Source organism: Gopherus flavomarginatus, chromosome 1 (genome assembly GCF_025201925.1).
Source record: "Gopherus flavomarginatus isolate rGopFla2 chromosome 1, rGopFla2.mat.asm, whole genome shotgun sequence".
In the NCBI taxonomy this organism is placed as follows: domain Eukaryota; kingdom Metazoa; phylum Chordata; order Testudines; family Testudinidae; genus Gopherus; species Gopherus flavomarginatus.
In genome coordinates, this window is record NC_066617.1 from 7,694,046 (window position 1) to 7,710,917 (window position 16,872).

The window sequence follows — 16,872 nt, forward strand, 5'->3', positions numbered from 1 at the left end:
GTCAGGGTATTTTCTCTGTGTAACTTGTTTGTTTACACTATATACACCAGTCATTGAACAAAGGTCACTAACCACAGGCAGGCAATCCCAATCCCTCTTTAAGAAATCTCAGGCCAAACACTGATGCCTATTCCCAGGACGCCACTCTTCAGCAGCAAGAATTAATTCTAGTTAGAGAGAATGATTAAAGCAGAAAAACTCATTGTTTACCACAGCTCCTGCAAAAGAGCTGCGGTAAACAGCCAGTCACAAAACTAACATCAATACTGTGTTTCTTCAGACCGTATACTGCTCACATGTAGGGTGACCAGATGTCCCGATTTTATAGGGACAGTCCCAATTTTTGGGTCTTTTTCTTATACAGGCTCCTATTACCTGCCACCCCCCCGTCCTGATTTTTCACGATTGCTGTCTGGTCACCCTACTCACATGCTAAGAAAAGGCCATTGCAAGCCCACGTGTAACAGTAGCAACTGGTGATTCATGCCATAACAAATCCTAAACTTTACAAACTATATGTAAATATATTCGACTAGGAAAAAACTGTGTATTACCATAGAACTATAATTGCTAAAGTCCATTCAGAGAAAACACAAACACTTAACATTCAGGAAAACCTGAATTAAGATTCTTAGACTTTAAAAATCTTTATTACTGGTGAGTTTGCACAGACCAGAAGCTTCAGTTCACAGGTTTAGTCTGCAGTACAGACAAATTAGAAAAGACGTTTTGGTAACCTGTGAACTTAAAATAGAACATGAGCTTGAAATCACTGAAAGACAATAAATATGGAAGCTCACAATGCCATTTTGAGAGTAATTTTTCAGTGTATAGTGGTGCTTTAAGAAAGATACCAGGAGATCTGTAAAGACAAGGGGTTAGATCTCACGTGAAAAGTATTATCTTCATCATAGCTAAGACTAAGTAAGAGATAATTAGTCTCTGTTACACCACATTTTTCACTTTTATGATCTTTTTTCTTTTTTCTTCTTTGCAATAAAAAACTTCCCTAGTCCTCAAATCCCATTATCCCTGTCAATTACTCAGATCCAAGAAGCTCTAACATAAGGAAAATAACAGCCCAACGCTCCCAAACTGGCAAGCTTTTAATTTATTTGTCTATAGCCTCCGAGTTATTTGATTTTGCATTTCTGCAGCATATGATTTACAACAATAAAAGGGAGATAAACTCCAGCTTTATGTGAGTCAAATGAAAGGTATGAAGAAAGGCAATTATATCAGTAGAAAACCAAAGTTAAATCATTGTTGTAATAAATGCATTTAGAGGACAGACAAGAATGGACATCAGGTGTATAATTATGGAAATTAACTATTCAAAAGTGCCTTTTTCTTCCTGTGGGAAAGTTACCTCTTTTTTCCCTGCTCACATTTGCCTTTTATTTATCCTGCACTGTACTAATCACTCTGTCGGGATTATTATTTAAAAGTAGAAGTAAAAAAGTAAGAAGCAGAACTATTTTTCCTAAACACACAAAGATGAAAAACATTAAACGTATTTTCTCTTATTGACCCTAATGATGATAAAGAGGAATATATTAGTTTGGTTTTTCCTGCCCCCTCTTTATTTTGCTTTTTCTATAGCTTTTCCTCTCACATCTTGAAGATATTAAAAAGATAACATGGAAGGTCAGACTTATTCCTGTAAATCAGATGAGGTAATTTTATTCTATCTATATAAAATTCCTCGACAGTTGCAATTGAAATACACTAGCTTTCTTCCCTTCTTGTCCCAAATTTTATGAGAATGCTGCTATATGCTTTTACATTCCACCTCAGTGATGGCTGAATGTCATTGGTGAAGGAAGTAATAAAGGCTCAATCCTTCAAATACGTAAGCTCGTGAAATCACTTTACTCACACAGGCAGTCCCTGTGATTTTAATGGGGCCGAGGCACAAAACAAGATTAAACTAGCTAGAGACACAAAGAGTAACAAGAAAATATTCTACAAATACATTAGAAGCAAGAGGAAGACCAAGGACAGGTTAGACCCATTACTCAATGAGAGGGGGGAAACAATAAGAGAGGAGGAGGGATAGCTCAGTGGTTTGAGCATGGGCCTACTAAACCCAGGGTTGTAAGCTCAATCCTTGAGGGGCCATTTAGGGATATAGGGCAAAAATCTGTTGGACAATTTAATTGGGGATCGGTCCTGCTTTACCCAGGGGGCTAGACTAGATAATATCCCTTCCAGATAATAGAGCAAATAATTAAACTATCAATTTGAAGAAACCTAGAAGGTGATAAGTAACAGTCAGCCTGGATTTGTCAAGAGCAAATAATGTCAAGCCAACCTAATAGCTTTCTTTGACAGAGTAACAAGGCTTGCGGATGGGGGGGAGTGGTAGATGTGGTATACCTTGAGTTTAGTAAGGCTTTTGATACTGTCTCACATGACTCTCTCATAAACAAACTAGCAAAATACAGCCTATATGGAGCTACTATAAGATGGGTGCGTAACTAGTTGGAAAACTGTTCCCAGAGATAAGTTATCAGTGGTTCACAGTCAAGCTGGAAGGGCATATCGAGTGGGGTCCTGCAGGGATCAGTTCTGGGTCTCGTTCTGTTCAATATCTTCAGCAATGATTTAGATAATGGCATAGAAAGTACAGTTATAAAGTTTGCAAATGATACCATGCTGGAAGGAGTTGCAAGTACTTTGAAGGATAGAATTAAAATTCAAAATAATCTGGACAAACTGAAGAAATGGTCTGAAGTAAATAGGATGAAATTCAATAAGCACAAATTCAAATAACTCCACTTAGGAAGGAACAATCAGTTGCACACATACAAAATGGGAAATGACTGCCTAGGAAAGAGTACTGAGGAAAGGGATCTGGGAGTTATAGTGGATCACAAGCTAAATGAGTCAATAGCGTAACATTGTTGCAAAAAGTGCAATCATTCTGGGATGTATTAACAGGATTGTTGTAAGCAAGACATGAGAAGTAATTCTTCTGCTCTACTCCACGCTGATTAAGCCTCAACTGGAGTATTGTGTCCAGTTCTGGGCACCACATTTGAGGAAAGATGTGGACAAATTGGAGAAAGTCCAGAGGAGAGCAACAAAAATGATTCAAGGTCTAGAGAACATGAGCTATGAAGGAAGATTGAAAAAATTGGGTTTTTTAGTCTGGAGAAGAGAAGACTGAGAGGGATATGATAACAGTTTTCAAGCCCATAAAAAGTTGTTACAAGAAGGAAGGAGACAAATTGTTCTCCTTAACCTCTGAGGCTAGGACAAGAAGTAATTTGCTTAAATTGCAGCAAGGGCCGTTTCGGTTGGACATTAGGGAAAGCTTCCTAACTGTCAGGTGGTTAAGCACTGGAATAAATTGCCTAGGGAGGTTGTGGAATCTCCATCACTAGAGATTTTTAAGAACAGGCTAGATAAACACCTGTCAGGGATAGTCCAGTTAATACTTAGTCCAGCCACGAGTGCAAGTGACTGGACTAGATGACCTCTCGAGGTCCCTTCCAGTCCTATGATTCTACTCACAAGTCACTCACCCATGCGTTTGTAAGATTGGGGTGTTGGGGTTTCTGTGAGACTCCACACGGGTCTAAGAGTCTGCTTGCATGGATCCAATTACAGTATTGGGACCTGTGTTTGTCTAATGCCCTGGGATCCTTTGGAATAGAAAGCACTATTCAAGTGTCAGATTCTCATGTATTATTGGCTGAGGAAAGCTAGGCCTGACATTCAACTTGACGGCACTTCTCTGTGTGCCTGTAAAACAATCTCTTTTGAATGCCACATTTTGTAATTATATTTCTCGCTTTTTCTCTAATTCTCATTTAAACACTTTTGATTTACACCTGGTTTCAGAACCAGCAGTAGCCACTTGCAGGAAGCTCCTATAATTCTCAGAACCTAATTAACAGAGGTGGTGGGCATTAAAGGGGGGCTGGTTGGCATAAGCCTACGGAACTCAATACTGAAATTCACAGGGGAAAATGCAGCTGTTCGTATTTCACCACAAGTCTAGTGAAGATAAACCCATTAGAGGTGAGAAGCCTTGTACCGTGCTTTGCAAGAGATGGGGGCTCAACTGGGCCCAGAGACCCCATAAAGTGTTTGGGGGGAAGTGGAAGAGAATTTGAGTGGCAACAGTCAGCTGAGGGGTTAATCTTCAGGAATGTGACTTTCTAAATGGTCTCCCACAATGCTCAACCCCAAACTCCAAGGGGACTCTGTGCTTTCCCATGTTGGATCTGTGGGGGTAGGAGTGCGTGTGCACTCTACTCCCTACTGGACTTTCTCTCTGATGTGTGTGTGTGTGTGTGTATGTGTGGAAAAAGGGGGAAGTGGGGGAGGTTTAGCTCTATCCTCTGAGCACCTGCGTAGATCCAGCTCTCTCAAACTAAACAAGGCACAGAAATGCCACAAAGCCATAAAAGTTCTAGCCGCAGAGCATATCTGTGCTCTCCTCCCCCTTCCTTCTGCTAGGGTGGTCCCCAGCTCTGCCACAACCTTCTGGAGTGACATAGGCCAAGCAAAAGTCAACGCGAGCCTCAGTTTCCCATCTGTAAAACAGAGCAGAGGCAGGGTTGGTACTGTGTGTGAAAGAAGACTGGGAAGATGGCTTCCAATGCCAATGAATTGGGAAGATGTCTGTTTGGGGCTGGGGACTGGGCGTAGGGGTTCATCGGACGAGGTGGGGGTGTGGGAAATGAATTGAGGGAACAAGGTCTGAAAGGGGGTTTGGAAAGATACGTATGTGGGGCAGGGTGGGAAAAAGAAGAAAGGTGTAAGAGGTAGTTGGAGTGGGGGAAAGAGATAGGGTCCTAGGGCGGGGGAGGCTGGGGACAGAGTGTGGAGGGGAGATGGAGGGCTATGATTGTGGGGGGGATCTGGGGTTTGGGGCACATGGGGGGCTAAATGGTTTGGTGTGGAGGCATGGGGACCAGGGGGTTTGGGGTAGGGTTGAAAGATGGGGTGAGGGAAGATAGGATGGATGAGGTAGGATTGGGGGCACAAGGGGGCTGAGTTTGGGGAGATGGAGGCTAGGGGGGTTGGGAGTAGGGTCGAGGGGCTCAGGACTGAGTGTGTATTTGGGGTAGGGCTGAGGGGGCAGGGGGCATTAAGGGAGGCTGGTTGTGAGGCACTGAAGGAAGGGTGAGACTGGAGGCAATGAGGCAGTGGGGCAGGCGGTTTCCCCTTCCCCTCAACTGCGGGCTTGGCTGACTCCCAGGAGGCTGGTTCCTCTCCCACTCAGGCCCAGCCGAGGGTGGTTACCTCTCTCCGAGTAGCCTGGCCTGTCTGAGGGCAGCAATCCCGAGTGAGCAGGTGACACCGGCGAAGCTAAGTGCTGGAAGAGGGGCCAGCAATCCATACCCCTAGCAACGGAGGCTTGGCTGGAGTGGGGAGGGGTGATCTGGGGGGCACTTTTGGGAGGAAGGGGGAAATTTTACAGGGGGTGGGATTTGGGGGCAGTGGGGCAGTTTTCAAGAGGTGGAGGCAGTTTTCACAGGGAAGGGATCGGGAGGGGGGCCATGCCAGCATCACCCCATGGTGTAGGCACAGCCTACACCGTTGGAAGAGGTTTTCCGTTGCTATAGGAACACCTTCTCCCCCAGTGACATAGCGTTCTTCTGTTGACCTAGCTGCATCTCCTGGGGGTGGGACTTAGGTTGGCATAGTTACAGCCCTCAGAAGTGAGGACTTTTCACATCCCTGACCACATACTTATGTCGACCCAAATATTAAGCATGGAGCAGGGCTAATAGTGTAAGATGCATTTATATATAAACTGCAGCCACCCTGGGCAATTGTACTGGTTTAACTGTACCAGCCACAAAGATTCACCCCTCTAACTGAGAGTTATACAAAAGCAGTGTGTGGACCAGGCCTCAGATGCCGAGCAATGACATCAGGAGACTATTGGGTGTGTCCAATGGGTCCCTCAGTGCCCTAACGGGAGGGATAGCTCCATGGTTTTCAGAATTGGCGTGCTAAACCCAGCACGGTGAGCTCAATCCTTGAGGGGGGCCACTTAGGAATCTGGGGCAAAAATCACTAGTTGGTCCTGGTAGTGAAGGCAGTGGGTGGGACTCCATGACCTTTCAGGGTCCTTTCCAGCTTTATGAAGTATAGGCATATCTCCATATATTAAGGTCTGTGCCAGCTCCCACTGAAGTCAGTGCTCATCTTTCTACTGACTTCAAAGGGGGCTGGATTGGGCCCTGCAAGTGGCTACAGCTTGGCGCTTGGCTTTTCTTTGAGAAACAGATCTTCTCCTAAGGTTCACCTTTGTGTACTGTCGTGTCTTCAGTCGGAGAAGGGGCTGATGATAAGAGGATGAACTGCAGGCTTTACCCAGGTCTGGTCTCACCTCATTACACGACTGATAACAGCATCTGCCGTGAATGACTTTTCCTGGCTAACTTCAGAAACATAATTGGCTTAATCAGCTAAAAAACATCATTGGCCTCTTTATGGCGTGAAGATTCAATCCTTTCTTTCTTGCCCTACTTCCAAATAAAAGCCCGCGCATTTTTTGGGACCCTCCCACCATTCCTCTGCAACACAATCTGTCTTTTAAGTAAAAATAAAAAAAAAAAAAAAAAGCCAGAGGAATGGTGACCTGACACCTCAGCCTGTCTCTCTCATCACCCAGGCTTGCAGAATTATTAACATATTCCTTCAGTAGTAAGTTTTCTCTGGTGTCCAAAACTAGCTCCACATTCTGCTTGGAAGAAAGGTAGCAGCATGCAGCTAATTCAAGCCTTTTGGTTACTTTCCCATTTCGTGACCAAATGTTACATCCAATGTGGGCTATCTGTGGCTTGGAAGCCACAATCTGGCAGACAGCAGAACTGAAGTGAACAGTGAAGGCACTGAGTTCAGACTCCACTGGCTTGTTTTAGCTGCAGAGTTAGCTCAGGTGATCAGCATCCAGGTTAGCTTAGCCTTGGTGTAAGCAGCTGCCTTGCAATGCCAGGGCTGGCTTCAGGGCGATTCTCCCAATTCCCAGGAATCGGGCCCCACACCCTCCGCCAAAGTGCCGCCGGAAACAGCGGCAACCGATTGAGCTGCTGCCGAATTGCTGCAGCTATCTTTGGCAGCAGCTCAAACGCTGCCACTGTCTTTGGTGGCATTTTGGTGGCAGCTCTTTCAAATCAGGCCCCGCACATCCTAAAGCCGGCCCTGTGCAACGCCCTACCTGAGTGACTGCATCTGCACTGGTGCTGTGCTCCCCCAGACTTCTGGGGGCACATGCCATGGTTCTTTGTGCAGCAGTAAGCTGAGCCGCTCTTTCCCAGTGAATTGTGGGAGAATGTGTCCATCCTCCTGGACACATGGGGGGAATTATGGGATGGCACTGGACAGGCTCTGCCGCTCGCTGGTCCCACGGCTCTGGTGGTCCTCCCGCAGGCGTGCCTGCGGATGTTCCACTGGAGCTGTGGGACCAGCGGACCCTCCACAGGGATGCCTGTGGGAGGTCCACCGGAGCTGCCTGCCGCCCTCCTGGCAACTGGCAGAGTGCCCCCCGCAGCATGCCACCCCAAGCACGCACTTGGCGCGCTGGTGTCTGGAGCCGGCCCTGGCACTGGAGGACTGAGAACTCAAGTGGTTTCACTTGTGTCTATACCGCAAAGTGGGTGGGATACCTGCCTAAGTAAAAGCAGAATTCAGGCTCTAATCCAGCCCCTGGCTGGGCCAGCTAGCCCTGGCTGACAGCACCATGAAACTCGGGTCAGAGGCTTTTATGTGTTGAGGGGAAGGTGGCAACGCCCAGGTAAATGCCTCATGTGGCCTAATGAACCACAAAATCCAGAGTGAAACCTATGGCAGATCTTGTCCTTAAACACATGAATGTTTAAATGATATGCTGCAATCACTACGAGCTTGTTGGTGGATTTATTCTTGAATCACTATTGCTTTAATAATCGTTTAAGGAATTTTGAATGATATTTTTCATTATTAAAAACCCTAAGCTACAAGTTTGCCACTGGGCCTTGTGTATCCTTCTCGAAATCTCAATCCTGCAAATATTACCAGGCACGGGGTACTTATTACTGAGCGCAGCATCAGAGTTTGACCAGAGTGGCTGCATTAGTAAAGTTACTTGTATGTGTCAGTACTTGCAGCACTGAGAACCTTAGATCATACCTGGTCCTTATATATAAACTAAGCAGCAGGTGAATGCCACACTGAGCCTAAAGAAAGATAATAGAAGGTCATAAACCTGTACGAGCAGGCGAATGCATTTTAAGGGCCTGATGGACTGAAATCAATGAGAATTTTAAGTGGCTGGCATCTTTAAGGATCAGGTTCAACAAAGCAACCTCACAAGAGCCTGGGAAGCTTTCTGAAATGTGACAGAAACAGAACATTTATAGTTTACTAGAAACAAGGAGTTATGTTATCTAAAGCATAAGCTATTCAGCAAAAACTGGAGAAAATATAAAAAGTTAGTATGTAGATATGTATCAGAGGAAACAATTACAGAAAATGCAACAAATCTGGAAATTCAGTAAAATTCTCAGATTCTCTTTAAGGCTAAAGGGGCACTTTCAACCATATTTAGGCCCAAATTTAGATTCTGCATTGAAAAAACAGTTGCAAAACTTAAAAAATTGAAAGCTTTTTAAATTGTAATGGAAAGAGCTGTTTCAGCTTTAAGCATTCTCCTGTAGTGTCTGCACTGTACTGAGAAGCTGAAAGTGAAACAGAGAAGAATAGAAACAAAAGTGAAACTGCCTATTTTCCACAATCTTAGCTGAGTATAATAACAGAAAGAAAAGTAACCGCATAAATGGTGAAAAGGAAATTAGATTTGTAAGGCTAATTGTTTCAGTAATCCCAGGCATTCAGTTATTATACAAATTGTACTGAGAGTCCCTTGAATTCTGCTGCGTAAAATGAGTAGCCTTACATACCTGATTAAATCTTTTTAACTTTGAGTCTCTAGCTATATTCTGTATGGTACACATTTTGTAATCATCCTTCGCTATTTAAGGGCCAATCCTGAAACTCTACTCTACTCTACTCACCCACCTACTCCTACGGATATCTGTGGGGTTATTCACATGCGGAAAGTTACTCTGAGGCATCAAAGCTTGCAGGGCTGGTGCCTCCATTTATAAATATATTACGTCTGTAAGGCATTGAGATATGTTAATATGAAAGATGCTACTTTTTATCATCTGACTATGACAAAGTATTCCTAATTAGTAAGATAATGTACAATTCATTTAGGTCATAGCTCCAAGAGTAATAATACACGTAGAATTAACAGACTGTTACATGGTTAATTGTTATTATGGGTACTTGGAAATTGGCCACCAGAGGCTAACTCAGGACGTAGTCTACCAATCACTTCATGGATCAAGTGACATGTTATTACTTTTATAAAGCATATAGTGCAGTGTTTTGGAACAAACACTTATTGCACTGCAATGAATAGATGCTTAGAAATTAATTCCTTTGCTGTATGTCAGAATCTCTACCTGTAGAACAAAACACTGTAATGACAGGGAAGGCAAATGATTTCAGCCTAGATTCATATCGATATTGACTATCTACTTCTAAGTACAGTTCTGCATGGTTAGATTCTTGCCAGGGACTCGGCAAATCACAGTATAGGAAAGACAATTAGAATTTTCTTTGATGAGTCTTGATATGCAGCTCAGTGGCACCAGAATGTTTCAGAGAGCAAGATGGATAAAGCTGCAAGCATCTTGGATAACAAGGGCACTTGCCTTGCCATACTCAGGCCCTCTTTTCCAAGACAGGCAGGATTCATTTCAAGAAATTTGCTTGAGAGGTACAGAGTCCCACTCTTACAAGAGTGAGACAGATTTTTGAGAGCAAAGTTCCTTTTACAATCTTGTTCCTTTCTACAAATTGGACAATCCCACTGTCTCTCTTCTTTTCTCTACTGCTCCCCTTTGTCATCTCCTCCCTTGTTACCTGACCTATTCTCTCTCCCTTTGAGACACTGGCAACGGTTCTAGTATTTCAGCCACAGGTAGCACTGAGTAGGGTTTAAAGTGCCTAGTGCTTCTAGTGATCACAGCCGTAGGGCCAGGGGAATAAACATGATATAAGAGATCAAGGGTATACCTAGGAGACAGTCTTGCAGCTTGAGGTCAACTCTGGGGATGGGAGTACTTGCACAGCTGTATGTTCTGATCCTGGAGCAAGGGCGTGCCTGAGTAATCACCCTTGACTGTGAGATCAGTATTAATAATTTCTGGGAAAAGCCAGGCTAGTTGCAGCCACCTGGATGTTTTGAAGAAAAAGAAGAGGATTCCAACAGTCTTTTTATATTTCACATTTTCCTAGGTGTATGTGGTCTGATCCAACCTCCATTAAAGTATCATAGACTATCAGGGTTAGAAGGTCATCTAATCCAACCTGCTGCTCAAAGCAGGACCAATCCCCAGACAGATTTTTGCCCTAAATGATCCCAAGGATTGAACCCATAACCCTGGGTTTAGTAGGCCAGTGCTCAAACCACTGAGCAACAGGAGTGTTTCCATTTATCTCACTGTGCCCTGAATCAGGCCCATGGTGAGGCACATTTTAAAAGGCTATGTAATTATCACATTGGAGTGATTGTGGCATGAAGGTATCTCCTACTCTAAGATGGAAAAAAGCTGTAACGAGTGAGACCAGTGGTCTAGTATCCCATCTGACAACAACCGAAAGCACTAGCCAGAGCCGGCTTTAGGACGTGCGGGGCCCGATTCGAATACCTGGTGGCGGTCTGGGTCTTCAGCGGCGAGTCCTTCACTCGCTCTGGGTCTTCCACGGCACTGAAAGACCTGCCGCTGAAATGCTGCTGAAGACCCGGACCGCCATCAGGTGAATAAAAATTAAAAAGTTAGGCGCTCTTCTTTAGGGTGCGGGGCCTCCTTAGGCGTGGATGCGGGGCCCGATTCCAGGCAATTGGCCTAAAGCTGGCTCTGGCACTAGCAAATTCCTGTAACAGACAATTACAGACTAACCTGTCCATAGGGGAAGTTTTTATATAACCCTAGGAAGCTAGTGGATGGCTTCTGTCTAGATTGCTAAGCTTTGATATTCCTTGGGCTATTTTTACCCAAATATATGAGCACCCATGCCACCCAAATCGAGGGGAGCTCCAAGTCTTTACCACTTGGGAAGATCAGGCAGAAAGGAGTCTCAAGTTAGGCACCCAAAATCAGTAAACACTCCTGGAAAATTTTAGTTTCTCATTCTCAAATACCTCCCTGGGTGGCTTCACTTATTCTTTCCTAGTTGGAATAGGGAGATAATCTCTTTTGATGGTCCAGTAATTGGTTGCCATCCTGTTGTGGACTCACTTAATTGCAAATACTTATCCGATTTGAGTATTCCCAAATCTACCACACTTTCAGCATGACTTAAAGACCTTTTAGCATTTAGGAAATTAGTGATACTTTTACTTTCAGCCTACACATCTAGAAGATGCTCACAATCTTCTGATCCTCAAATAACATGCCACATTTCTTATTTCTCTCTCTTTTTCAGGCCTCAGGTTTCTCTTTTGCTCTGGTTCACCTGATTCACTTTAAATGTTTCCCTGTTCCTTGCTCTCTGTATTGGATGTCTTAGGACATGATTTAGCTTCCTCTCTTCTGGTTCCTCTATGATCTTCCTTCAACAAAACTGGTTCATATAGCTCTCCTGATTTTTCTGAATCACATCAATGTAGATTTAAGTTAGATATTAGGAAAAACTTTCTAAATATAAGGATAGTTAAGCACTGAAACAAGTTACCTGATACTGGAGGTTTTTCAGAGGAGGTTAGATAAACATCTGTCAGGGATGGTCTAGGTATACTTAGCCCTGTCTCAGTGCAGGCGGACGGACTAGCCCTACATTTCTAAGATTATGGCTCACCAAAATCCAGTCACCACTTTTAGCAACCTCCAGTTTTCTGTCCTCCAAATCATGTGGGTACAGTGTTAAACAAGTTAGAGTACAGTAGGACCTCAGAGTTATGAACACCTCGGGAATGGAGGTTATTCATAACTCTGAAATGTTCGTAACACTGAACAAAACATTATGGTTGTTCTTTCAAAAGTTTACATCTGAACATTGATTTAATAGAGCTCTGAAACTTTATTATGCAGAAGAAAAATACTGCTTTTAACCATCTTAATTTAAACAAAGTAAACACAGAAACAGGTCCCTTACCTTGTCAAGTATCTTTTTTAACTTTCCCTTTATATTTTTTAGTAGTTTTATAGTTAGGGTTTTTTTGTTTGTTTTTTTGTTTTTTTTGGTCTGTGCTGCAGCCTGATTGTGTACTTCTGGTTCCAAATGAGATGTGTGGTTAACCAGCCATTCATAACTCCAGTTTTCATAAATCTGAGGTTCTATTGTATTCCCTTTCATTTTTGTATCTAATCAGTTTCACTTTCTGATTCACCTACAGAAGCACAATGATGATGAACTTGGGTATCCGGGGAAGCCAGGGGAAGTTTAAGCCCAATCGAAGGATATTTTCAAGAAATATTTTAGATAGGTTTTGCATTAAAAAAAAAACACAACAAAACCCAAATTTGGATTTTGAGCCTATACTTCCTATTAATGTAAGAGGGGCATCGCTACTAGGGAAAAATGCAATTCTTATACCTGAATTAAACATGAAACAGCATTTTCTTGTGGTAAGAGCAGAGGATAGGGAGTCTAAAGTCCTGGATTCTAGTCCTGGCTCAGAAACTGACATCCTTTGTGACATTAGGCAAATCTTTATACCAGATTTTTCAAACTTAGGTGCCTAAAGTTAGGCATTGACATACGGGCTGATATTCAGGCATGCCAAGTACCCATGTTGCCCTGTCAATTTAAATAGGAGCTAGTGTGCTTAGGACCCCTAAAAATCAGTCCTCTGATTTAGCCACCCACATCTGAAAGTGTTGGGTGAGGCTCACAAAGGTCCTTAGGTGTGTCAGTCTGGGGTTTAGATACCTAAATCCCAGTTTTAGGCCTCACTGCAATGCATAAAATTCCTGGTGAATCCCATAGGCGCCTAAACACACTCAGTCCCTACATTTTCAGGATAGCAGTTGCCTCAGTGTCTACATTTCTGCTTCTGCGCATGGGCACTCCTGCCTCCTTCTAGGCATCTGGATACCTATCTCCCTCCTAAGCTAAAGTGATTCACGAACCAGGGAGTGAGAGGTCTGGCTCACCCGTGGGCCCAATCCAGCAGGTGTGCTTAAGGGCCACCTACTAGAACGGGTCCCATTTATAATCTGGCAGAGGGGGTCTGTAGTGGAGGTGGCCACCTTTTTACCTCAGTGGTTAGAGCATTCCCTGGGGATGTGAGAGACCTAGGTTCAATTCCCCTGAAAAGTGGATGGAAGAAAGGATTCGCACAGAAATCTCTCACTTCTCAGGCTAGTGCTTCTAATCACCAACTTGTGGGCTATTCTGATGTGGGGGCTCTCCCACTCTCTCCTCTTGAAGCTGTTCCACTGTGGGCACCATGGATTAGGCTGACCTAACTATGGAGCTCAGGGTGTGAATTTTTTCACAGGGTTGAGCAACGACGCAGCTGGCTTGATCTAATTTTTAAGCATAGACCAGACCCAAGTGTTTCTGCGACACAGCCCAGCTTCTCCTCCTGCTTGACTCAACAGTGAAGATATAATCACGTGCTTAAAAATCCTCAAAGGAAATTACATTGCTATCACTGAGTCATACTTACAGCTTCAAGTAGGCAGATAAGCAAAGCAGAAAACCCTTCCTAACTGCAGTGTCCTGACCAAATTGCAACGCAGGTAATTTACTCCACCTATCACATACAGTGTATATTGGATAAAACATTCTTCACCTTCCCTCCAAACCTGCTGTTAGCTGATCAAACAGCTGTTGTGTTTCAACCTAGTTGTGGCATTCCGGTGGTAGCTGAAATAATCCATATCTGTTGTGCTTACCTACAGAAAACCATGCCATTTGGATGTGTGAGGAACTCAGTCTCCTCTTTAATTTTTTTTCAATTGAATATATTAAATGTTCTGAGTATTGAGAGAAGTCCTAAGGGCAATGGGAATCTCATGCCTAACTGAGTAGGAAAACAGACCAAATATTATATAACATTGCAGGATCAGGGTCAGAGCATATGGACTCTAAAAGGTACATCTACCCAGGAGTTAGGCGATGCATTTCCCTCATTGGGTAGGCATACAAGGCACTAGTGCTTGAGCTAGCACACTAAAATAGGCAGTGTGGCCATGATGGCAAGGACTAGCCACCCGAGTACAAACTCACTTGACCCCGTGTAACAAATCACACACTCTTTAGGGCCGCAACACTCTCCTTTAACTGTCCCGTACCTTTATAGCGCTGAACAAATAATCTATCCCTAAACAGAACACTGAAGTGACAAATGATAAACAAAGAACAGATTTTTCAGTTGTGAGTTGTGTGTAAATTGGACACTTTACCAGTTTTTTCTGGGTTAAAGTCAATTTACAAGCACCTCTCATGAAATGCTGGCTGATTCTTACTGCCTCTGCAGTGGCACTGGCAATAATCAAAGAATCTGAAGCCATTGTGCAAAATTAATAAATAACTCAGGCCTTTTTCCTGCAACACGATCTACACAAACAGGCCTCTTCATAGGCAGAGAATCAGCGCGGGAGCAGGGGGATCATCCAATGCACATTGTCGACTAGGGACCTAAATAACAAGTGTCCAATACATAAATAAGCCGACCTCTTGGCTCTCTCCCCCAAACCCACTCACTTATCACAACCAGGTAATTTTCTTCACACAAAATACCATCCGGAGACAGCAGGGCGATATGACGATTTTGCTGTTCGTCTCCAGATGGAGAAATGTCTGTCTGGAAATGCTATACATTATAATAATTCAAGTAAAGTAGCAATTCATCCATGGAAAAAGTGAAGCTACACAATTTCTTTTCCACGTGTGTATTTTTCAAGAGGTCACACTGACATGCAGAGCTTGGACAGATTTGTTTGTTTGTTTGTTTATATTTGCCCTTTTCTTGCATTGCATTATCAACAGGTAACTCAGAGCCACTCTCTTTCTTTATTTAATGACCACGCAGTTTGCTTGTTTAAAAGATAACTTCCTGGGAATAGGCTCCATGTCTCCCTTGGCATGGTTAATACAGCATGGAGCACACAGCCCTGGCTTTATTAAAAAAAAAAAAACTCTTCCCTCTTCAATCACTTTACAAGCAATAGTTCTGAGTTAGGCATCACATGGTACAGACACCAATCAGTATCAAACCCCCACTGCAATGAGACTGGGCTGTTCAGATAGCTAAGGCCGCCTCCCATCTGCAAAACAAAAAAAAATTCTCTCCAAAAAAACAGGATAATCACCTCTGAAGGGAACAAATCTAAATGCCCACGTGACTGCCTCTCCTGGGCACTCCAGAGGGTTAAACATCCAAGCCCAGCTGGGTGGACGGTGTCGTCTGATATTAAAAAAAAAAAGAGACCTCCTCCCTCCCCAAATGACCCCCTTGTGCAGAGACGCAGCCTGCCCTGTTGCCTAGATCGGCCTAAAGGATCGAGAAAATCCTGCCCAGAAACCACTCGCCCTCCCAGACGGATCAGCCCCGCTCACCTGTGCCGGCCGGTGCGGGGCCATCGAGCCGCGGCTCTCCCATGGCGGGGGGCTCCGTCTCTCCGCCGCCCCCCCGCTCCCTCAATGTGGCAGCCCCTCCCTGCCTCTCCGCATCGTGGCAGGGCAGTGGGTGGCCCCAGCTCCCTTCGGGGGCTTTACCTGCGCCTGTCCGGCCAGTCCACACAACCAGCGGGGTCCTTCCCCGTCCCTGGGCTCGGGTCCAGGAGGGGAGGGATGATGGGGGGGTTGGGAACCCACTCATTCAATGGGGGCAAAGGGGGCCCCCCCCGGCTCTCAAGCTGGCGCTAGGCTTGCACCGCGCTGCCAGGGAAGCGGGGAGAAAGGGCCATGGAGGGCTGCGAGGCTGGGCTTATTTTCCCCCTTTCTCTGGTCAGGGTGGCAGGTCTTCCATCCCCTCCCCCGGGCAGGCCAAGCTGCATGGCTAAGCAAAGGGAAACATGTCGGAGGCGGGCTCCGCTTTCGCAGGGGAGGCTGCCCGCACCATCCGCCAGCTCCAGGAAGTAAAACGGGGCTGGGGAGGAAAAGGAGGAGGAATCGGGGGGGGGGGGGGGGGGAAGGAGAGAGAGAAAGTGAAAACTGAACCGGAAAGCTAACGCGTTATACTTCCCGCAAGGTCACCGTGCAAGGCACCCCGGAGCTGCCTTTGCAAAGCAGCGCGAGGGGGGGTTGATTCTGCTGAGTGCCACGAAGCCTTTAGTTTTTCCCGGTGGCCATCACCAATGCAGACGAGTGGAGGGATTGGGGGTCCCCCTTCCCCTCCACGCAAGAGCAGGGAGCCAACCCGTTGGCTGAGCTTAAAAAAAATCGTGCCAGAAAAGTTGATCCTAAAGAGGTGTTACCGTGTGAATGGGGCTTTCATTGTCGCGCGCTTTGAATACACACTCGAATCCCCACTTCTCCTTCCCAGCGAGGCCCGGGAGGGGATTGGGAAGGAAGAGAGAGATCTTGCATGGTCCAGCGAGACGTTTCAGTAAAAGCCTTCCTCGTTGCAAGGAATGGGGCATCCAGCTCTGCAAACCCACCCCGCCAGTGGTCTGTGTGAGCACAGTAAATCTAATTCAATACAATTAATCCGAAATCTAGGAGTCTCCATCTAAATGAAAATCTTCGGCCTGAGCGTCAGGATTAACATCTAAAGAGAACAGGAGAGTTTAAAGGGGAAAGGCAGGAAACATGACTGTTAAAAAGGTGTATTTTGAATATCAATGCCCTATATTTGGTCAAAGTATAATAGGAAATCACTCAACTTGACTTGTCCCTGTT

At 44.8% G+C, this 16,872-nt stretch overlaps 1 protein-coding gene across 1 annotated transcript in view; it reads right to left on the minus strand.

Annotated features, from left to right (window-relative positions):
* The window catches only part of TASOR2 (transcription activation suppressor family member 2), a 72,198-nt gene extending 56,038 nt beyond the window's left edge, over nucleotides 1-16,160 (minus strand). Inside the window, exon 1 of the mRNA XM_050936767.1 lies at nucleotides 15,589-16,160. Within this exon, the coding sequence (XP_050792724.1) occupies nucleotides 15,589-15,850 (262 nt within the window). The 5' untranslated portion in view covers nucleotides 15,851-16,160. The remainder of the gene's footprint in view (nucleotides 1-15,588) is intronic.
* Between the last annotated feature and the right edge of the window lie 712 nt (nucleotides 16,161-16,872).